Here is a 23814-nt window from a genome sequence, read left to right on the forward strand (position 1 = left end):
ATTTTATACAGTGGAAATATAGATAATCGCTAGGAAGCTACTGAATGGTCTAAGATAATGGTCCTCAGCCTTTATACCTTTCAATGTAAGGTAGATAAAACTGAAACACTACAAATCATTCCTACAATGCACCACTGCAATTTAAAAAGCATTCATAATCACACAAATGTACCAATTACAGGTTGCAAAAATATTCCACAATTTATGTTAATATTTGCAAAACCAACATTTTAATTATATTAACACTCGAATATGAGTCATGAAATACTTTAAAAAGGTTGATTACGTGCAATAGTTCATGGCAAAAAAAAGCATAAAAGGTATAACAATCTATTAATATGCAGGCAAATTAATACAATAAATTAAAATGGTTTAATGTCATTATTACAGCAAGTCAACAATGCTGTAAAAAAATGGGAGAAATATACATTTTTTGCATTTCAGAATTCCCTGCCATTAAAAAAAAAAAAATCACCAATTTCTTTAGCAGAGTATGCAGCACTCTAAATGTCATCCAAATGTCATACCTCTTAGTGTTTTGAAAGATTCATGTTAATCAGTTTTCCAGGTTTCTTTTTTTCCCGTGGTTCAAGTCCTGGGCAGGTTATGGAAACATTTGGCATCTAGTCTTGGATTGTTTTGTTTTTTTTTCTTCCAGATTGCATTCCGCAGAGTCTTTGCAGCAAAGTAAACATATGCACCAACAACAAATAAGACAAGAAAATGAAAGAGGCACATAGGGCACTTCTCAAACAACAAATTTGTTCTTGGTGGTGGAACCGCTTTTGGTAGCTGTGTCTGCGTGGGATTGGTAGCCAATAGTCATTTTCATGGGAAGTCCCAAGCGCTCCTTGTAAACTCTCCTGTTGATCGGAAATAAGAGAGAGAGAGAGAGTAAAAAGAGGCACAGAGTTTCATCACATGTAGTATAAAAACTAACTGATATTGAAGACCTGTCTCACCCAATGTGTGTAACAGCTTCCCGGTTCTCATAATCTGATGTCCAGACGGCAATTTTATCTCCTTTTGTACGGATGTTGACCACTGCTCCACAGACATCATCGCTGTAGTCGTCAAAGGCCTCTCCGACTAAGCACAGGAGCTGGTGATGGCACGTAGAGGAATAAAAGCTATTGTCATGACACGATGACTCTGAATTTAACTGTAACTCCTCCACAGATGCATAAAAGAGGAAGGCCTTGTACACTGTTAGCTTTGTCACCTTGAGGCAGCAAGATTTTTGAGCTTTGAGCTATTAGCTGTGTAAGTGTTTCATTTAGGTCTGCTAGAACAAGCAATGCTGCAATTCTCAGCTTTTACATTTTATGGATTTACTTCACTTTTGCAACCAAAAGTAAAACTCTGAGTACCAGTAACATGTTATGTTGCAGCAGTTTACAATATACAGTGGAGTGAAAAAGTGTTGGCCTCCTTCCCGATTTCTTGTTTTTTTTGCATGTTTGTCACACTTTGTTTCAGATCATCAAACAAATTTAAATATTAGTCAAAGATAACACAAGTAAACACATCATGCAGTTTTTAAATTAAGGTTCTTATTATTAAGGGAAAACAAAATCCAGAACTACATGGCCCTGTGTGAAAAAGTGTTTGCCCCCTAAACCTCATAACTGGTTGGGCCACCCTTAACTGCAACAACTGCAATCAAGCGTTTGCGATAACTTGCAATGAGTCTGTTACAGCGCTGTGGAGGAATTTTGAATTCTTTGCAGAATTGTAATTCAGCCACATTGGAGGGTTTTCGAGCACAAACCGCCGTTTTAAGTTCATGCCACAGCATCTCAATCAGATTCAGGTCAGGACTTTGACTAGGCAACTCCAAAGTCTTCATTTTGTTTTTCTTCAGCCATTCAGAGGTGGACTTACTGGTGTGTTTTGGATCATTGTCCTGCTGCAGAATCCAAGTTTGCTTCAGCTTGAGGACGAGCCTTTATGTTCTTTTTTCTCAGCAGTGGTTTTCGTCTTGGAACTCTGCCATGCAGACCATTTTGCCCAGTCTTTTTCTTATGGTGGAATCATGAACAGTGACCTTAACTGAGTCAAGTGAGGCCTGCAGTTCTTTGGATGTTGTTGTGGGATCTTTTGTGACCTCTTGGGTGAGTCGTCACTGCGCTCTTGGGTAATTTTGGTCGGCCGGCCACTCCTGGGAAGGTTCTTCACTGTTCCATGTTTTTGCTATTTGTAGATAAAGGCTCTCACTGTGGTTCGCTGCAGTCCCAAAGCTTTAGAAACGGCTTTATAACCTTTTCCAGACTTGACAGATCTCAATTACTTTCTTTCTCATTTGTTTTTGAATTTCTTTGGATCTCAGCATGATGTCTACCTTTTGAGGATCTTTTGGTCTACTTCACTTTGTCAGGCAGGTCCTATTTAAGTGATTTCTTGAACAGTTGTGGCAGTAATCAGGCCTGGGTATGGCTAGAGGAACTGAACTCAGGTGTAATAAACCACAGCTAAGTTATGTTTTAACGGGAGGGGGGGGGGGGGACACTTTTTCACACAGGGCCATGTAGTTTTGGATTTTGTTTTCCCTTAATAATAAAAACCTTCATTTAAAAACTGCATGATGTGTTTACCTGTGTTACTTTAGATTTGTTTGATGATCTGAAACAAAGTGTGACAAACATGCAAAAAAATAAGAAAACAGGAAGGAGGCCAACACTTTTTCACACCACTGTAGCTTTTTCAAGTAATAAAACTAAAATCAGGTTTTTTTTATACAAACCAAACAATCAGTATGACTAATGTGCAGTACATGAGCTGAAATAATAAGATATTGTATTACATATTGAGCAGTTCATTAAGAAAGAAACCAAATACAAATGTGTAGTTCCAGGAAAATATATTAAATCAAACATATTTGTGTTAAGTTTTAGCTTTCTGCAAACAGTATGTTGACAAGTTTGAAGTTGTTTTAAAGTGCCAGTCAGTGTAGTCAGCATCAGAAATTCCAGAAATATCTGACTCACAATTACAAGAACGACATGCCTAGTACATCCCACTGGGGTTCTGTAAGTAAACAGTACGATGTAGATGCAGCAATGTTTCAACCTCCTCACTTGTTTTCACCATTTAAAACCACCTGTTGTTTGACTGTGATGATTTCTCTTGGATCCCCTACCTATAGTTGTGAATTTAGATTACGCCTTTCACAGCCCAATTTTTTGATGCTCTCATTTGATGGTATTGTGGCTCCAGATCTAGTCGGGGTAATAATTTGTTTACTTAGATTATCATTGTAGACTTTGTTGTGCAAAACCACAAGAACATCACAACAATGTTGGCTCCATTCAGTATGAGAAGTGGATGTAATGACCCTTATCAGGACGGTGATAAATGTAATCGCTAATATAACTAATTATAGCTTCCAGAAGGTGATAAAAGCACTAATTTTGGAAAAGGCTCAAGAAATGATTCATCATATTGCTCAGACACTCAACACTGCACAGAATACAAAGCACAGCAGCCATAGCCAAACCTACAGTTTCTAGCCAGTAGCGGTCCAGGTCTAATCTCCTCTGTTGCTTGGTCAATGTGATCAGCCAGCGTCCGCCACGCTTGTTCCTCTCATCCTCCCACATGGGTTCAATGCCATCCTGCAGCAGTGGTTGAAATTGTCAATACACATTCCAAACATGCCCCACAACTGCCAAATAGCCACCAAAGGTAAGGTTTCAACAGGTTTTCAATGTTGCCTGCAAGAAAAAAAATTACTATCTTAACTCTTAAATAATCACAGTAAAAATTTTGTGAATCTGAGTTTGCAGCTGGAAAACTACAGTTACTTTTTATTAGTTTCACATGTAAAATTAGTAAAAATGACATGTAATGCTGCTCATAAACCAATTCACCCGCTAGTTAGTCTTTGCCATAGTTGATTCTGCTCGTCATTTCAATAAAGGCATACCGATAAAAGACTGCATATTTGATTACTGCATAGTACTATCATCACCTACCTCAAACAGTATAATTAGTACTGCTTGCAGCCTCCTGCCATTCAACTCAGTGAAAACTTCCACCCAGACTTCTTATTTTCTATTATCACATCTGGTTAAATGAGCTCTTTTAAGCTGATGAGCTCTGTGTTGGTACAGACAGATTTAGTCAGAATAATCCTGCCCACTTCTGTCTTTGTTTGCCTGCTCGCGAGCAATGATACTTTGATTGCAACTCTTTATCTTGTCAGTTCAATTAGGTGTCGTTTTGGTCTTAAATAGCTGAATATATTGTCATAAAAATTGGTAAGCTTTTGTTAAACTATTACAATATCAGTTCAATGGTGATTTAAAAAAAACTGTTTGACAGAATGGTGAGACCACCATTGTTCAACTAATTATCAAAAATTACTTCTCATCCTATCTATTGTCTCCATAAAATGTGCATGTTTTATCTCATATCTATGTAAATGTGGTATTACACCATAAAGAAAAAATGATATAGCTATGAACATGGCTATTTTAATTTCACTGAGCATAATACTCCTGTCCTTGAACATAGTAATAATGCAACTGTGGACACTGAAATATGACATATGAATTACCTTTCTCAGCACCAGAGAGAATACTGACATGTGAAAGTAACAAAACCCTGATTTTTATTACATTTGAATGTGCACTTTAACCCCTCACTCCTGGCTTATTGACATAAATGGTAAATAAATCAAACCAACCTTAAAAAGAGAGTAATCGCAACCTGACATGAGGTTGCTTGATAGCTGGATATGGTTGTAGAGACTGAAATGAAAAGAGCAAAACCAGCTGTTGACAACTGTATGCACTCTTGACATTTTAGTGCTTCAGTCACTCCATGGATGTACAGAAAAAAAGAGAGATTTATTGTGCCTTACGCCCAGAAATCTTCAACTGTGTCAAACTTAGAAATGAGTCGCAGGTTGGCCTGCCATGTTTTGCTCTTGTCATTCTTGAAGAACCACAGAGACCATCTGTTGGGCAGAAACAGGAAAAGAGAATTTGCATAGAAATAACAAGCTCCTAATTAAAGAGGAGGTAAGCAGGAGTAACCAAAAACCACTCAGCTTCGGAGCAAATGAGCGAGGTATGGATGCACCTGGATGCTGCCGACACAAACTGTTTAGTAAATTAACCCATCACTCTCTTGGTCCAATTAATTGTGACACTGTGCCATACTTGTTTAGCGCTGAATATTATTACTCAGCAACTGCCTGAAGCTCTTTAGGTTAAGGAATAATAAAGAAAAGTGTGACTGTGTGTCCATTATAAATACATTAAAGCAGCTAATCTGTCAGTTGGCATAGGTGGTGTTTTTTTAACGAGATCAGTTCAAATCAATGTCAGAAATAGAATACCAGTAAGTCAAATGATATAAAATTATTTCCCTGGGGTTGAATTGTATACACTTACCACACAGTCTGAAAAGTAAGCTGTCAATAGGCTTTAGTTTATGGTACATTTGTGCATTCCTTGTTAGCCTGTCTGGCAAAACATTTGAATGCTTGATTACAGGCCATAATCTGAGGGATTACATATTGTATAGGCTCTTTGTTGGACTTGTACAGGGTGTTACTTTGCCATCTAATACATTGTAGGGTAGACTCATGCAGTCCACAATCCTGTAGAAAAATTACTAAATGTCAGGCGGTAGACTTGTATCGTTTCCACTGTACTTTGTTTACTGGTCTATTGGAATCAACAAAGAAAAATAAGGACATTTTAGTCATTTTGCACCACTTTCATTGTCAGCAATTCTGGTTATTTGACCATTTAAGTTGAACCAACAGTTATTGCCAATTGTCACTGAATTTCAAAGCTCACAATAGGAGCTGTGAGGCACCAATAAAACATTTAGGGTCCAGCTTTTCCTTTAGCAGACTGGCTTTCTGTTTAAGCTTGGCTCTTTTCTTTCACACTTTAGGATAATAATATGCAGGTGGAATTTAAATATACATAAAAAATATTCATTCATTGCTTATTGATATTCAGCAAAAAATGGAGCTGGCACATATCAAAGTATGGATTCAGAGGAAAACAATTGAACAGTTCACAAGGCTATCTCAGACAATCACAGTCTTGTGGGGATATAAAGGTCTCCAGTCTACTGTACTGCATCTGTTTGGACTGTGAGAGGAAAGCCAATTTAACACAGGAAGAGCAGTAAACACACAGACAGTAGCAGTGCTATAGGTAACCACTGAAATACATTTATATAAAATGCAATATCATAAAGTTTGCTGCTGGATAAAGTTAAAAATCAAGAAAATGCCCAGCTTCTCTCTGTGAATACAGCAGAGAAGAAGTTCTTGTTTTGGGTGAAGGTCTCGCTTCACTTTTATATGAGCTGATCCCATTCAGCTACGTGGACAAAGGGTCACTGAGTTTACACACGATGTCTACTGGTCAAACAATTGTGTGATGCATAAATCACAAATCTTTTTTTGGAAGATAATGATGCATTAAGTTTTTTTCATTTTCACATTTATACATCCATACACATACCCACATCAGCCACTCGTACTGAGACAGCAATCAACAGATTAACAGATAATAAACATTATTGTTAGTTGCAGCCCCACTTGCTTTTACATGACTTTAACTTAGGTGACATCTTTTGGCTTCTTGTTTTGTGTGACCAGCAGTCCAAAACCTAAAAAAAGTTTACACAGACAAAAAGCAGAAAGCAAAACCCCACATTTTTGCTTACTTAAGCACCTATTAGTATTAAAATAATATCACAATCATTCCTGTTTTCTGCTTACTAAGAAAATTAATAAGTGATTTGATGTCACAGAGTGATGATGACTGCTTTAGAGAGTGACCTTTGGACATTGTACCTGCTACATCACTTTGAAATATTAAGATGTTAGATCAAATACTGTGTGCGTTTTGTAATTAATTAAATTCATGATAATTGTAGACCATAACCTGTTCTGAAGTGGGTGTTTGATGTAGGCCTCTGGGCTCACAATCTCCTGTCCAGTCTCCTCAGCTCCATCTTCATCAGTGTGGGTTGGACTTGGGTTTGTTTCCTAAAGAAATAGTTGGGTAGAAGTCAACTACAAATAAGACAAAGTGGCAGGAGGGCTTTCTATTGCCCATTCAAATTATATTTTCATAGTGTGTTTGTAACCGCAGAAATGATCCTGCAGCACAACTTTATAGTTGTTGGTTAGCTACACTAACCCTTCCCTTCGGTGGTACAAATAAATACAAGTCAAATTTTAGAAAGAGCCCAGCTGTCAACACAATGGCGTTGCTTCTAATCTCAAATGAGATAAGCAATCTCCTAAATAACATTTAATTATCGTAAAAGGAAATTCTGTGACGCAGGCGTTTACTTATGAAACCCGATGCGAACATCTGGTACACATTTCACTGTGACGCTGCTCTGGTTAAGTGTGACTCAGGGCTAATATGACCCGCTAGTGGCGGGGGAAAGCTGGCTGCTAGACTCGACTGAGTCCGTCCAAAGATGCTTGTAGGGAAACAACACCACGAAATTTCCATTCATGTGTCTAGCGCCTTAATTAATCCGAGCCTGGTACAAAGTTACACATCTATAACATTAAGACCCTAATGTCAGACACCAAACACCGTGTACCGGGGAAACTACTTATGAAGTTGTCTTTCTAGTCGTTTAATATAATTTAAGTCTCAGTTAAACTTAGCTACTAAAATAGCTGCTCTAAAACTTAAAGTAGCTTAGAGGTGAGTTGGAAACGGTGACAACTCATTATGACAGCTGCACTTTTAGCTACACAAACAAACCTATTATTCCTCACGAAGAATTTCTCAATAGTCTAAAATAAACATAAGTGTTTAGAAAAAAAAAACGTCGTTTCTCCAGCATGAATTTTAACAGAGACCCGAAACAACCGCGCAGCCGCCGGTTTTGTTGAGGTTGTCTGTGCTGCACGTCGGTGAGTTAGTTCGCTGTAACGTCAGCCTTAAAGTTGGGAGACCTCCGCACACAACCATTCCTCTTTACGCTTAGGTCGTGGCACAGAAGACCCGGTTTAAAATGGTCAAAACACCACATGTGATGACAATAACCGCGAGACTTTACCTCAGGACTAATGTTTAAAGACAGACAAACACTTTACAGACGCCGTGACCCCACCATCAAAGCACGAAGCCCCCCAAATGTTTTGATATGTTCTTGAAAAAGTGCTCACCGGTTCGGCCGTCGCCATCTTACAAATCTCTGTTAGGAAAGTTTCTATTGATTGGACCGAGCGGAGCGGCGTGACGAGCCCGCTGCGCACATGCGCCGTGTGCCGCCGCTGGCTGGCTGCTCGTCCGGACTCCACCCCTCTGCTGCAGACGAAGGCATGGCGAGCACCGAGGTGAGAAGGGAGTGTGAGACAGAGGGCTGCAGCAAGGACGCCAAACTTCAGTGCCCCACATGTATCAAGCTTGGTATCCAAGGCTCCTATTTCTGTTCACAGGTACCGCTGCTTTCTCTGGCTGTCCGGGTTCAATGTCGGCCGTGGCCCCACACCTGGGCCCCGTGTCTCATCACGAGGCTGCTAGCTGTCAAGCTAGGTAGATATGTTTAGGTACAGCGCTAAAAACACATTAGTTTGACTGAACCAGCGACTCCTGGGTGTGTGGTGCTTCGCAGACCGCTGAGGGTGAGAGATCCGGTGGGCGATTGTAACTGATGCTGTCTCTGTAACTGTACGCCGAGCCAAAACCTTTAGCTAGCTAACGTTACCTGGTGGCTGGTTAGCTGAAGTGAGTGATACATCTGTTTTAGTACCACAGCATGAAGTTATTGTCGTGACAGGGTAAAATATAATGCGCATTGTGTAGGAACCAGAGACTCTACCAGTGCTGTAGACTGCAAACAGTGATATCTGGGTCGTAAAGTTACCACAGGTTGTGTGACAGGTCCCCTGGTGCCACGATGCTTGACCCAAAATACATCCTGGTGCTTTCAGTCCTGCTAAACCAAACCCCATTCACAAATCTGTCAGTTTTGCTTATGGGCGAGCCTGCACACTTGGTCGAGTTTTGCCTATTAATAGAAACTGCTCTCTGGTGTTAACATACAGCTGAGCAGGGTCTGAACAGACCAGGTGTCCTGACAGATCCTGTGTCACCACAGTGGCCTTTCCTTCATGGAGAGAGTAATGATATTAAATAATATTCTAGTATTAACAAGGTTTGTGGTTGATGTTTCTTTAAGCAGGCACTTACATTTGAATGGTCTCAGCCAAAAATGCATTACAGTGCATGTTTCTCTGTAGCACAGAGTAGATCTAATACAGTGTTTGACTAAAGTTTGGTTTGGGTGACACTTTGAATGGTGCCATGGTATTTGACCCTACATGTCTTTGCCATGCACCCCAACCCTGCCCGTTATACTTACGGTTTCTCTTCAATAAAGGCACACACAGTGATAATTATGTAAATAATACGTTATATATCAGCACAAATTCATTGACCACAAACGTGATTATTACACATTAGTTAAGTGTATTTTGGATAGATATACTGTATCTTTATGTCACTATACTTACTCATTACTTTGTGTTTTCATTTCTAGGAATGTTTCAAAGGAAGCTGGGCTTCTCACAAGCTGCTCCACAAAAAAGCAAGTAGGTGTCACTGATCACTGTCCAGTATGCACTTTGATCATGCACTTTGCCCTGTGTTGGACTCACTGACCTCAACTAAATAAGTTACACATCATTTTTGAGGTTTTTGGTTCAATTATAAGTTTATAACCCATCCATGATGTTCTGGAAAGTGAAGAGTGTATGATACCAATTGATCACTGACACAGAGGTGCCAGATGCTTTAGATACTTTGTGTTGTGTCTTGCCAGAGGAAGACAAGAACCAGAATGAATCCAAGAATTGTATGGAGAAGGAGGTCAACACAGACCCGTGGCCAGGCTACCGCTACACAGGAAAACTACGCCCTTACTACCCTCTGGTAAGTTTGTACTACTAAAAAAAATTTGATTTTACCGTCTGTGATTCATTTAGAACGACATCAATAGTGCCATTGCCTTTGTCTCTGTTTGGCTGTGTTCACTGGTGCTAAACTGATTCTTGTCACCAATGTTTTTTAGCAACTAGGTAGAGAAAGTTTCAGCATAGCTAACCTTTCTTTAATGTTTAACCAACTTTTTAAATGTTACCCTTTTGTAAAATAAGTCTGCACGCTAAACAGCTGAAAGCATGCCAGTTTATTAACACAGGTGAATGGCTTTGGGCATTATACAAACTCCTGTGTACTATACACCTCAATGTGTATTTTTAAGACTAAATCTAAAACAGAGTCACCGGTTGTTGCATATTTATTTTGAATACGTTACAGTGGAGGATAGACAGAAAACAGGTTTATTATTTTTATAGGAAAAAATGTGCCTTGCTTCAGGTGTTTTCTTATGTAAGTACTGATCTATGTGGAGTCCATGTAACACAATTATCTCATTGGCCCTTCCTGGTGTAGACTCCCATGAGGCTTGTGCCCAGTAATATCCAAAGACCCGATTATGCTGATCATCCCAGAGGTAACCACACTTCTTTCTCACAAAACATAATATAAACTTTATAATATATTTTTTTTCTTCATCATATTGGGTCAGTCCTGACTCACAGCTTTGCTATCTTTTTTTTTTAAGCTCAAGTGTTTAAATTAAATGATTTGTAAATTATTGTTCTCAAATATATTTAATATTTGAACACCACGTTGCCATCATGGGAAACGCTAGTTAAACAGTTTGAAGTTTGTGTAGCATTTGTAGTAATTTTGTTTGTGTCACTATAGACACACGAGTCTGTTTGAAAATGCAAAACACATGCAAAAACAAGACAATCATTTTAAGAGGTGTTTACATTCACCTAATACTCATAGATTTTACTGGTCAGGGTATAATTTGCCACATGAGCTGCAGGACTAAAACAATGTGGTCTCTTTGTCTAGTTCTGTACTTTTGAGCAAGATATTTCAACAACTGTTTGTCGGAGATTAGCATGAGATATGTCCTGGTTTTCCTAATTATTTATGATTTTGGTTACTCCTCAGTCATGCCACCTGGGGCCAGAATTCCCATTTACAGAATAAATATCACAATGTCCTGCTCTGATTACCATAGAAACCACCACCACAGATAGTTTTAATACCACTAATGGTAAGGAACCCATAATAGCAGTGCCTTAGACAGTAACCTGTGTTACAGTAACATAAACTATGTAGTCATCTGTACAGGGCTTTTATATACTTTTTGCATGACAACACAGATGAGATCATTGGACAGCAACTGAGTAGTCTGGTATCTTGTAACCCTCTTGCCAATGCTGAAGACAGAACTGGATGAAGAACAAGACTAGCACTTCTATAAATGTTGTTGCAGTTGAAAGTGCAAATTACTCACCAGTAACTTCTTAGATGCTGTTCTGTCACTAGTTTGTTATTCATTTAGCCTCAGTTAACAAATTGATGGCAAGACACAACTGTTTTTTTTATGAAAGTGTTATTCTAAGAAGTAAACGGAGTTAGACATGACACAATGTAGTAACATTCGTAACCAGCAATCTGTAAATGTGCATTTGAATCATTGGTTGGTGTGTGTGGCTGAAATGCTGCACTTAGTTTCAGAAAGAGATGTTTATTCTGAGTAGGAATATTGGTACTTCTATCATTTCACTGAAGTTCATTTGATTCAGTGTTATAACGAAAAACACTGTTTATTGGTGCTTTTTTCCCAGATTGATTTCTCAGGAGTGTATGCTATTCCTCATTGGCTTTCTCCTGATTACATTTTTATCAAAGCTTGAACTGGAATTGATTTTCCTGTTAAACAGCCCCAAATATCTCAGAATGATCTGTTTCCACCACTGCATTTGTTGCCAAAACTGCAATAGATTTATTGCAGGGGAAAGTAAACCTTCTGACAATTGTGCTGTCACACTTTGGTTTTTATGACCAGTCTACTTCTTTTGTTTTTAATTATCAGAAAGCCATAATTGAAGCCTGCCTTATTTACATCTGTTTCTCTGGGCAAGTCATTCATTGTGCAACCATGGCAACCTCTACATCCTTGTCATCTGACTACATAGATCCATACTCCGGTAGCCATGGTTACAGTCTCCTTTTATTCTCCGGTGATGCCTGTTCAGGGACTGAAACCCAGTTACAGGCTAGTGTTAGATATCACTGTTGTTGAGCTCAAGCCAAACCTGGATTTTATTGTTATTTTTTGCTTGTTTTGTTTTTAAACATACATTAACTTTTAATACTGTTACATCACTGTGAACTGCACCATTATAAAGGCATTATAATGTTCACACAATGTGATTTTTCTTATACATGGCTTCTTTTCTGTGCAGCTATATCAAAGCATGAGTAAGTCTGATTGATTGTTGCACTCGCAGTGTAGGCTCTTCGGGTCAAAAGGAGGGCTCTATTTGACTTGTACACAAACCTGTCTAAAGTCCATGTTGCTAGGCAACTGTTCATGTTCATCCAGCAATAATTTTGTTGAGTTAATAAATAATAGATCAGCGAATTGTTGATGACTCCAGTGCTTTGACCAGCTTGTTTTAAAGTATAAGAACAGAATACTGTTTAATCTAGAGTTAAAATACAGGTTGTCCAATTTGTTGTCAAGCTGAATCCAGCGCAACCCGTCCTTATGTTGGTCTCTAACAGTAACAGTCCTGCTCTGTTCCTCTGAGTCCACAGTGCGAGTGTCATTAGAAGCTGCCTCTGCTCCTGCGCTTGTGATGCTGTAGTGCAGTCTCTGTAGCAGCAGCTGCTTATCTATAGCACTGCAATGCACTTTGAATATCACAATAAAATGTATGCACTGTATGTAATGTATTCAAGGTGTAATAAAGCAGAGGTTAACAAAACTGACCAAAAAACTTTCAAAGAATATGTCATTTATTAAATATAAGAAAAAGGGCTTAAATTAAAGATGGGATTTTAAACAGGGCTGACATTGCACGCCCAGAGCAATGCTAAAGAAGGGAGTCCCACAGGTATGACCCAAAATTAGATTAAAAGGCAATCCTTTAAGATGGTCCAATTATTGAAGTCGCTTTTTCAGACTTGTTCACTGGTTGGGAATGAAATCATTCTTGTTACTTATTTTTTGTGTTTAAATGTAACACCATAAAGGTTTTACCTTTACTTGACCAAATATCAACAAACGCGAATGCACAAGGATCACTGAAAGTTTGCTACATTAATAGCTCAACCTAGTCTGAAATTCTAGCTATGGCTTTCTGAGAGCAGACTTGGCTTTTGCTGTAGATAGTAGAGTTTTTGCTGCAGATGTGCATTTATTATTTAAAGGGATTTCTGTTTAATTAGTAAAACACAATCTCCTCTCATCATTGTCTGTTGTTGAATTTGACCTGCTGGAGCTGCCAGGCGTCAGACACCACAGAAGGTAAAATCTGATAGTAAGGGTGGCTATAGTGTTAGGTGCCAGAGTGTCAGTGTGCCAGACCTGACTGCCTGGTTGTAAAGTATCCACATGGCATTCTCTCACACTGGGTATCAGTTGAAATTCCACCAATTATTTTTAACAATCCAGCTGATGGTGATGGATAATGCCACATCTGAAAATTAAAAAGATTGACAACAGCTGCTTTGGGAAATTCTCTTTGAGTGAACTCATCAGCTTTCTGGAGTATTGATGTGTGAATGATGCCAGAATTCTGTCCTTGTTTCATCCCACAGGGATGTCTGAGTCTGAGCAGTTTCTGAAGGGGACATCACAGATTAAGATCCTTTCTCCTGAAGACATTGAAGGCATGAGAGTAGTGTGCAAGGTAATAAATCTGACTGATGTCGCCATTATATTGTTTCTATTGTCAAGTCTTCCATGTATTACATTTTTGCTTGGGCATATGTTATTTGCAGCTTGCACGAGAAGTCCTGGACCTTGCAGCCATGATGGTAAAGCCGGGTGTTACAACAGAAGAAATTGACCACGCTGTGCACATGGTATGTACATACTTTACATAATGTATTCCCTTGCCCCTTGCCCAAACCATCACAACTTAATATCTAGCCCCCATACTACCAGTAATAGATAGATTTTCTACACACATTCATGTTGTGATCCCCTGACCTTTGCTTTACTATCACCATGAGGGGATTTTAGACTTGGTATAGAGATCTGTTCCCAGTGCAACATGTATCGTACCAGCTCTGATTTTTATCTATTGACATCAACAGGTCACAACTGAAATTAATCCGCTACTTTGGATTTTACCAAATACCTTCAAACTTCATACTACTGTTTAGTGCTATTTAGCAAACACTATTGGTATTTGGTAAAGTCTGATTAAACATTATCTGCTAAATATTAGCATGTTGGCATTGTCATTGTGAGCATCTTAACATACCAATGTTCAGTTCATTCAGCCCAAAGCACCACAGCCTCATAGAGCTGCTGGCATGACCATAGACTCTTGTTTAAATCTCTTTCATTTATAAGATACTATTGATAAATAATGTAACAGTGGGTTGCTACATGTAAACAGATGCCTGTGCTGTGGACCCACAACTTCAACTTCAGTTAGATTTTTACCATATTCTGACTTGTACACACATCACATCTCATGTTTAAACAGATACATATAAAACAACGGCCGACCGTGTATGATTATTGTATTAGAGTTGTGATGATAGGGTTAGGGCTGGCCGTAGGGCAGCTATGTGAGGGGAAAGGCTCACTGATAGTTATATATGTCACAGATTATTGATTTTCTTACTCATTGCTTCACTGCTGTCTCTATAACCAACACGCTTTGATTGTCCAGGCCTGTACAGCAAGGAACTGCTACCCCTCTCCTCTCAACTACTATAACTTTCCCAAATCCTGCTGCACATCTGTCAATGAAGTCATCTGTCATGGCATCCCAGATAGGAGACCTCTGCAGGAAGGAGATATCCTCAATGGTATGTAGATCACACTTCGCATTGGAGTTTTAAGGAATTAAGAGTCACAGTATCCAAATTTTAGTGACTGTCTATGTTTTTATATGTTTGAAATCCCTCAAGCAAACCTTACATTAACTCGTCCTTTAAATCACTACTGTTAAACACCTAAGTCTTCTCATATTCTCAGTGTCAAACCAAGTTCTGTGAATAGTTAAGTGAAGTTTGGATATAGAGAAATGTTTTATTAAAGAGACTGGAGAAAAATGATTTCTCCCCAGTGACAAATAGTTGTACCACCATCTTGAAATGGTGTCAGCAGGAGTCTCGCCAATTTTAGAGTCTTTATGAATATTTCTGCTAAGGTGGCATCTTCCGTCCACCACTCCCCTCAGAGCATCTGATGGAGTACTTGCCAGCAACTTATCTCTCGCTGCGTTGTCTGACAAGACAAATTGTTTCATTAACCTTTACCAGTGGGGCTTTGCTTGTCAGATCCTCGCCTCTGTTTTTCGACTTAAGGGGAAAGATTCCAAATTTATCCATGAGAAGTTTCATCTGCAGTTTGTTTTTAGCGACATTTTGTTTAACCTTGATCAGTGTTTTCTTAAGTCCATGTTCACCCACTTCCTACTTTTATCAAATGTTTCAGGCACATTTAGTAGTTTTTTGAGTTGATAGAATCAAGACATTGTCTTGTAACACAGTGACTGTCACATATTCATCATCTCATTCCTACACAGTGGATATCACTGTGTACCACAACGGTTTCCACGGTGACCTTAATGAAACCTTCTTTGTCGGAGAAGTGGATGAAGGAGCAAAGAAGCTGGTTCAGACCACATATGAATGCCTTATGCAAGCCATCGACTCTGGTAGGATATCAGCCTTTGTTTTTTATTCTTACTGATTGTGCTCATTCACCTGAGATTGGAGTGACGCCCTTGTCACAGATGAGTGGGCTTTTCAACTTTTTTTACCACCACAAACTACTTTAGGTTTCTCCTGTATTTGAATATTGATTTTACAGTAAAGTTTTAGCAATAGAGTTTTTATGTACACAGCTTCATATGATGTTGTGGGATAAACAAGTGAAGTGATATGTGTGTATATATATATATATATATTTATTCATTCACCATGGAGGAAAAAAAAGAAAAAAAAGTTATCTTTCATGGTCACAGATGAGCTTAAATTGTGGTCTGTTTTTTTTTTTTTTGGCTGAAATAATTATTAATTTTTAAAAATTGTTAAATACTATAGTCTAAAAATTCAAGCATTAAGCCTCCAATCATTTGCTTACATTTTTACAGTGAAGCCTGGTATTCGCTACAGAGAATTAGGTAACATCATCCAGAAGCATGCTCAGGCCAATGGCTTTTCTGTGGTACGGAGTTACTGTGGCCACGGCATCCACAGACTTTTCCACACTGCTCCCAATGTGCCACACTATGCCAGTAAGTAGTCAACATACCTACCATCTACAGAGTCCTAAATCTCTGAAAGTTGGTATTGAATTTCCTAATGTTCCCAAGCAACAGCGTGATTCTTGTGCTCATTCACTTCCCAGAAAACAAAGCAGTTGGAGTTATGAAGCCTGGCCATGTGTTCACCATTGAGCCCATGATATGTGAAGGTGAGTGTAACTGCCTTTCTATAAACAGTCTGGACCACAATATTGATAATTAACCACATTTTGAATGATTAAAAACTAAACTTAATTCAACAGAACAATTCTCTAGAGTTCTAGCTCTAGCATAAAACCAGACAATTGGAGCAAAAAACTTTGTCACCTTTACACTTTAGCCTCATACTAAGAATGACTTGGCTTTACCATCATCTTAATAAAGACATTTTATACCTCACGGATATCGACTGAAGTGTTTGTTTGCACAAATCTGTTTAATTGATGGTGTAATAGCTAAAGACGTCTGTCTGTCTCTCTCTGTCTGGTCTGTCTCTCTCTCTCTCTCTCTCTGTCTGTCTGTCTGTCTCTCTCTCTCTGTCTGGTCTGTCTGTCTGTCTCTCTGTCTGGTCTGTCTCTCTCTCTGTCTCTCTCAGGTGGCTGGCAAGACGAGACATGGCCTGACGGCTGGACGGCAGTAACCAGAGATGGGAAGCGCTCGGCTCAGTTTGAACACACTCTGCTGGTGACGGAGACCGGCTGCGAGATCCTCACTCGCCGTCTGGAGAGCGGTCGCGCTCATTTCCTGAGCCAAATGTAGGCTGGACCGGAATACACCAAACACTGGACTTTAGACACACGGGGCACCCACCGTCTCTGGGTTTCATACACATGCGCACCCGCACACACGTCAAACAAGAGACACCACTCTTTGAACCTAAATGGAAGTACTTGAATGTGTCTTATATCAAATGTGGATTGCTTTATTAGTGAAAACTGTTTCCTCTGAAGTAAACATGAGAGTATTTATAAGATTTAATTTTGCTTAGTGGTCAGGCTTGACATCAGGCCTCTTCTGAACTCTGGGTCATATCGAACCAGAGCTTTTACTGGCTGGCTACTTGATGTCTGTGGTGTATAGAGCTCAGGGCAAGTCCAGCTAGCACACCATGCTTTGCTTCTTCTCTCATCCCCTATAACTTCAGAGTTTATATGAAGTTACTAGAAATTAATTGAAAAGAAGCAGCGGTGGTAGATATGTAGGAAACAGTTTGAGGAAACAGGGTCAGCAAAGTCACAGAAGCTGGAACATAACGCCCGGGAGATATAAGCATTTATTAATTTATTTGGCATCAACTGTAACGTCTCTCCTGTGGACACCCATAACTAGTCATTTAAATAGATAATGAATGACAATACATTGTTGTGAAAATACAAATATGTCTTCAGAGGATATATGTTTGAATTGTTAACAGATAATGTACATTAATAAATTGTCATTAAAGTTGGTCAAGGTTTAGCACAAATTTAAATCTGGATTTCAACCAACAAAAAGCAGCATCTGTCAGCTCCCTAGGTTTTCAAATTAGCCGTCTTGATTGACAGACATAGAATGGAATAGTTTAAGGAAAAAGGCTTATTTGCTTTCTTGCTGAAAGTTACAAGAAAAGATTGATATTATTATCTGTCCGTTACAAATGAAGCTAGAACTATTTAGCTTAGCTTAGCTTAGAACATAAAGCAGCAGCAGCAGCAGCATCAGCAGCAGGTGGAAACAGCTAGCCGGGCTCTGTCTAAAGTCCAAAAATCACTCACCAGCACCTCTGAAGCTCAGTAATTTATATGTATCTCATTAGTTTAATTTGTACAAAAACCAAAGTGGAAAAAAGTAGAAATTGTGGATTTACAGGGGACTGTGTGCATTGCTGAGAAATCCGTCATGCAAGAAAACCTTGTAAAACCTGGCATTTTTACAGTTATTAAAGAAATGAGCTACAGTTTATTCTGAGCTACACTAAGCTAAGCTAGCTGTCCCCCTGCTTAGCTTTGGATTTAACAGATATCGTCTTTAACTACTGGCAAGAAACTCAATTACTTTCCCAAAAAGTTAAACTATTCATTTCATTTCTCTACTGCTTTTAATAGAAATCTAATTACATGCTTCATACCAGGCTGTTGGCTCACTATCATATATTATTTACTCATTTTCTATTTTCTCATTTGCCTGTTTGATGTACCCAGTAAAAGCATTCTGAATCAGTCGCTGCATCCTGTGTGTGGCTTTTGTTAGTGCACAGCTAGTGTGGACGTCAGCCATGCTTTCTCTGAGAATTGTGATGCAACCACAGAGCATCTGCATGGAAACGAGAATGAGAGTAATGAACATTGAGCTCAAAGTGGTTTAAGTGATGGACTTTGCTTTGACGAATACTCCTCTTCTGTCTCATGTCTCCAATAGCCCTGGTGTAGCAAATTGAGCCTTAAGGTGTGAATATTGGAATTAAAACTTGCCAGACATCTCAAGGCACATTTATCTGATATTTCTCCCTTTATCTCGACAGTCACCATTTACCTTGATGTGGGGATATTACTGAAGCGAGCAGCAATTAATTCATTCTGCATTTTCAGAGGACTAATGTGATCACAGTTTCTTTGCCATCTTTATATTTCTTCTAATGGAGTAATAAATGACTCTTCTGTAGCTCTGTGTCAGTGACTTTGTCCTTGTATAAACTTGTGATCTAAATCCCCAAAGTAGTTTAATTTACCTGGAAATGACTATCTGGAAATCTGTCAGTCTTAATCCCTTTTTAAAATCTGTGGAGGATAGTGCATTTGAAACTAAAGTAAACTAATCTAAACTGCATTTGAAACCAGAATAACACATTTATCAAGACTCGTCATAAGGTTTTCAGGCCTCATAATCCACAGTGCAACATTAGCACAAGCTTCAGTGTCTCTTATTAGATTAGTTACACATTATTAAATCAATACAACGTGATGAACATTGCACATTATTTCTGATCAGGGAAAGACAAAAATGACCAATGTCTGGTCTTGATTACCTCCCAGTAGTGCAGCATGTTTTGCTATATGCTTTCCTACATGACTAATATTTTAGCTCATCATGAACTTAATTGTAAAAACACTGGGTTATGTACCAGTAACTATAGAACAAAAGAAACCAGTGAATTGACGTTAAATCATAATCATTATTTTGTCATGTATAAATATAGGATTCAATGTAGATGACTGAAAAATCTGAGTCAAAATGTAACCATATTTACTGTACAGTACTGCAACATGTTCAGTAGTGTTTTGTCTTACTCTACATTATGTGAAATACTTCTGCATAAACTGCACCAATTTTAGTTATGTTTTATTGCATATGTGAGAAGATGGTGTGATGATTATTTAACGTGATTCTGTGAAAACCATGACCATTGTTGTAATGCTCTGATAAACTTAATGGAAGATGTTATTACTGATGGATGTGTTTACCTTGCATGCTATGTGAAATTTAAAGGCCCTCGTTGGAATGTGTAGTAAATTGAGAAAAATGAGCCAATGAATACAGCTGTAAAATACCGTAATATGCTAAATTCCACTGAGCTTTACCATCATTACTATTATTAATATTCAGTGTGTTTCATGATCAACTGAGAATGTCTGCCATAAAACGGGCCTATTAAAAATCAGGAATATTTTGATGTTAATTAGCCTCCTAAAGCAAAAACAGTTGCTTGAGACATGTCGACTTATACAACAATCACCCTCTGTTCTCCTTATAGACATCAGACTGATGTTCTCCAACAAAGAGGCATCTTTCTGCTGCTTCAAAAAATTTACTCAGCAAGTCCTTATTGATTAACTCAACAAAAGTGATACAATTTGGCTGTTTTTGGTCGTGCTACCTTATTTATTCACTCTCTAGATCAAAGAATATTTCTTTCTTTGCCACAGTGTTCTCCCTGTTAAAGTGTCTTCCTTCTTGGGTGGAAATGCGAATCAAAGAGGTGTCTGACAGCATGTTTTTCAAATGGAACAGACTTGAACAGGGAATCGACTACTTACTAAACTAAGCATGAATCGGGATCTTTTCTCCTCTGTACCCAGAACTGGAGGATGACAGCGATGCTGAAAATGTGGATAGAGGATTTTTTTAATGGCTTAAAATTCATTACTGGTATTTGAAGAAAGGTGTCTCAGGGCACTAATTATTTTAAAATCCTGTCTCCCAATACTTCTCACATTTCAGTTTTGCCCTCAATAGAGGGCAGCAGTGACGCATAAGGTCCATCCATTATCCATTATCTATTATCTATACCCGCTTATTCCTATTTAGGGTCACGGGGGCATAAGGTCTTAACGGACAAAACCCAGATGGGCCAGAAACCACTACACACATTAACATAGCAAACAGCTTCAACATTTATCTTAAATTATTTCCCAGCATGCATGAAATCACCATCATTGGTGATCTTCTCAAAGGACAGAGTGTGAGTCAGAAATTCATCCGTTTTCAGCTTCTTGCACACATGCCCCTCTACAAATTTGGGACCATTGTTGTTACAACTGTATCTTGGTAAAGACTAAATGAACTCTGTCTAAACTAATTAGAGATGTATGTTTCATTATGTGGATGCAGATTTTGTTCTTTTTTAGAACAAAGTGAATATGTGAATGTGAGCAGAATCCTTCATCAGTGTCAAACATGCCCTGTAAATAAACTCCTTTCATATTGCAATAGAGCTCAATATTTTCCAAAGGATCCAACGTTTGTGCACACAAGTTGTATAACTTACACAACAGAGCTTCCACGGGGAGTAATTGTGTTAAATCCACACCTACATGTTTTTGTCAGCGTACAATAAATAGCTGCTTGTGCAAGAGCCTGGCTTTGAGTGAGGGACACATATTTATTGTAGAAAATTTGTTTGCTTTGTGTAGTATGTGTTGTGCTGCTGTATGTGAGCTGGATTCTGGCTTTGTTACTGCTGTGGTAGGTTCCAGTGAGGAATTAATGGAGCGTAGCCTGACACCACACCTGTGCCTGACAACGGAAACAAGTCGAGGAGTGAGCTCTGAGAGGCTTTGCTCAGGCACAGCAGTGCTTTAAAGCAAAATGCTCATGACAGCATGCTAACATGCTCGTAATGTGAATGCCATGCTGATGTTTAGCAGGCGCAGCGCTGTCCTGTCCTGTAAGCATGTTTAAATTTGCTTTAGCACCACACAGAAAGTACAGCAGAGGTTAATGGGAAGTGAAATGGGTAGTGGGCCTTTCTGTGTGCAGTTTGCATGGGTTTTCTCTGGTTTAGTCCAAACACATGCAGGTGAAATTAACTGGTGACTTTAATTTGCCTGTGGGTGTGAATGGTTGTCAGTCCTGTGATAAACTGACCATCTGTCCCAGGTGCACCTCACCTTTCAACTAGCCTGGTGTTGGATCCAGCCTCCTCGACCCTGTACAAGAGTGGCTGTAAACACAATGGATGGATGACTAGATGATGGTGTAGGAATATCATCAGGCTGTCACAAACTACTTCCTTTAGATATCAGACATTCATGGTAGAAATATGTCAATTAGTGATGACGTAAAATGGCATTTCTAAAATCTAAAACTTACAACTCAGTGAACTATTGAATGTAAGGCTAGAGACAGTTGTTTTAGACATCTCCACAATTATTACTTAAAATTACAAATATCTTTATCTTGAATTACCTGTCAGACTGTTTTGAAAAAGGAACCTACTTGCATCAGCATCCCAGAACAAATCATCCATATGAAAAATAACTACAGCAGTGGCCTCCACCAGCTTGAAAGGGCCAGTGGAGAGCTCTTGTCCAGCTGCTGCCACTCCAGCGATGACGCTGGTGCCATTTATAGCAAGCCTCCAGGGCTGCCCACTGCCACAAAGAGACAACATGGAGAATATCAGCTCAATAGGCTCCAAAAACTGCCTCCCCACAACCTCACTTAATATTTTAGGACATTGGTTATCGCCACTTTCTTCTTTGTACCAGATCACCCACAAAACAACACTGAAGAGCCTCAGCTGGTTTAGCATCGCTCAACATTAACAACACTCTAGACATTTAACCCATTCAGTGCTATAGTGGAAGCAGCCATTAAAAGAATGGAGCAAATTAAAATACAACAGCCTTCTTTTGAGCAACCAGATAAAAGGGTTAAGGTTAATTAATTGTAGTCCAGAGGATGGAAATAACTGAATAACTTCAGACATATTTTAACTGTAATGTCCTTCCTTTTTCAAAAAATGCTGTAACAACAGGAAAATAGTAAGAGTCTTCCAAGAGACATGCAGAACTCTTGAATGAGTCCTTGTTTGTCTGTTATAGATTGTGGAAGAGTGCAACAGAGATTCAGATTCAGACTGGAGGGTGGTCCATATCCTTCCTCTGGTACCATAAACATTTCTTCTGCTCCATAAACACAGAGCAGAGGGGATGTCCTGACAACTTTACAAGTGTTTTTTGTGTGTAGAACATCTAAAATAAATCCAAACATTCACAGACTATTGCTCCAATAGAGCAGCATGTGGGGATGATGACTAGTCAGTGTACCCACCAACCTGACTCCTACTCACAAAGTTAGGTCAGCAGTCACAACAAAGGGCCCTGCCTGCATGTGAATACTTGCTGCTCATCATTTCGAAGATCCACGGTGCTTATTTTCCTTATAATCCTTTAAAAGAGGTGAAAATGTGGGTAATGAAATAAAACACAGAGAGGTAATACAGTACATAGGCCGAGGTTTATAAGACATACTGTACATTTCATGAAAACTTTTATTTCTATAGCTCTACACAGTTCCAATTTAAGGGTGTGTCAAATGGTGTAACATATGAAATAAAGAATTCCCAATTGAATATAACACAATTTGTGATTTTTCTTGGGTTTTTCACAGACAACTGTAGCAACAGTTCTACTTGTTCCAAATTGCTTTCATTTCATAACTACTAAGGTACAGCACTGCTGGGAACACGCAAAACTTGGTTTTATACCCTTGCGCTGATCTATGCTCTCCTGCAGTTTCATCACAGAAGTCCACAGAGAGCTCTTTGGACTTCATGGCTTGGTTTTCATTCTGACATACAGTTTGAATTGTGTGGCCTTAAATACAAAGTGTGTGTGCCTTTCTAAACTTTGTCCAATCAGTTCAGTTTACCACTGGTGGACTCTAATCAAAGTCCCAGACAGAACTCCTGGAAAATTCAATTCAATTCATCCATCCATTATCTATACCCACTTATTCCTTCAATTCAATTCAATTAATTTGTATAGTGCCTAATCACAAACAAACCCTTTATGAGCTAGCACAGGGGAGAGGAAAACCTCCAGCGGAACCAGGCTCAGCTTGGGTGGACCTGACCCCAATTTAGAGTGACACAGCAATGTGTTAAGAAAAAGTAAGTGAACCATTAGAGTTATCTTCATTTATGTATACATTTATCTTAAAATAATGCCAAATCATAAGTGGCA

General features: G+C 38.9%; 2 protein-coding genes across 2 annotated transcripts; one reads left to right on the forward strand and one right to left on the reverse strand.

The window, feature by feature from the left end:
* Window positions 1–211: 211 nt before the first annotated feature.
* eif4eb (eukaryotic translation initiation factor 4eb) lies at window positions 212–8295 on the reverse strand. The gene is made up of 7 exons (XM_026328648.2): window positions 8168–8295; window positions 6918–7021; window positions 4865–4960; window positions 4688–4751; window positions 3501–3614; window positions 963–1102; window positions 212–863 (listed from the first exon to the last, which is right to left on the reverse strand). The coding sequence occupies exons 1-7, from the start codon at window positions 8183–8185 to the stop codon at window positions 749–751; spliced, it is 651 nt and encodes a 216-aa protein (XP_026184433.1). The 5' UTR covers window positions 8186–8295; the 3' UTR covers window positions 212–748.
* On the forward strand, window positions 8278–19009 carry metap1 (methionyl aminopeptidase 1). Its single transcript, XM_026328548.2, has 11 exons — window positions 8278–8440; window positions 9544–9595; window positions 9826–9935; window positions 10458–10518; window positions 13698–13789; window positions 13881–13964; window positions 14786–14924; window positions 15647–15778; window positions 16217–16360; window positions 16474–16539; window positions 16965–19009. Exons 1-11 carry the CDS (start codon window positions 8324–8326, stop codon window positions 17126–17128), a joined length of 1161 nt encoding a protein of 386 aa, XP_026184333.1. The 5' UTR covers window positions 8278–8323; the 3' UTR covers window positions 17129–19009.
* Window positions 19010–23814: the final 4805 nt, after the last annotated feature.

The sequence above is a fragment of the Mastacembelus armatus genome, chromosome 22 (assembly GCF_900324485.2).
Source record: "Mastacembelus armatus chromosome 22, fMasArm1.2, whole genome shotgun sequence".
NCBI classification, from domain to species: domain Eukaryota; kingdom Metazoa; phylum Chordata; class Actinopteri; order Synbranchiformes; family Mastacembelidae; genus Mastacembelus; species Mastacembelus armatus.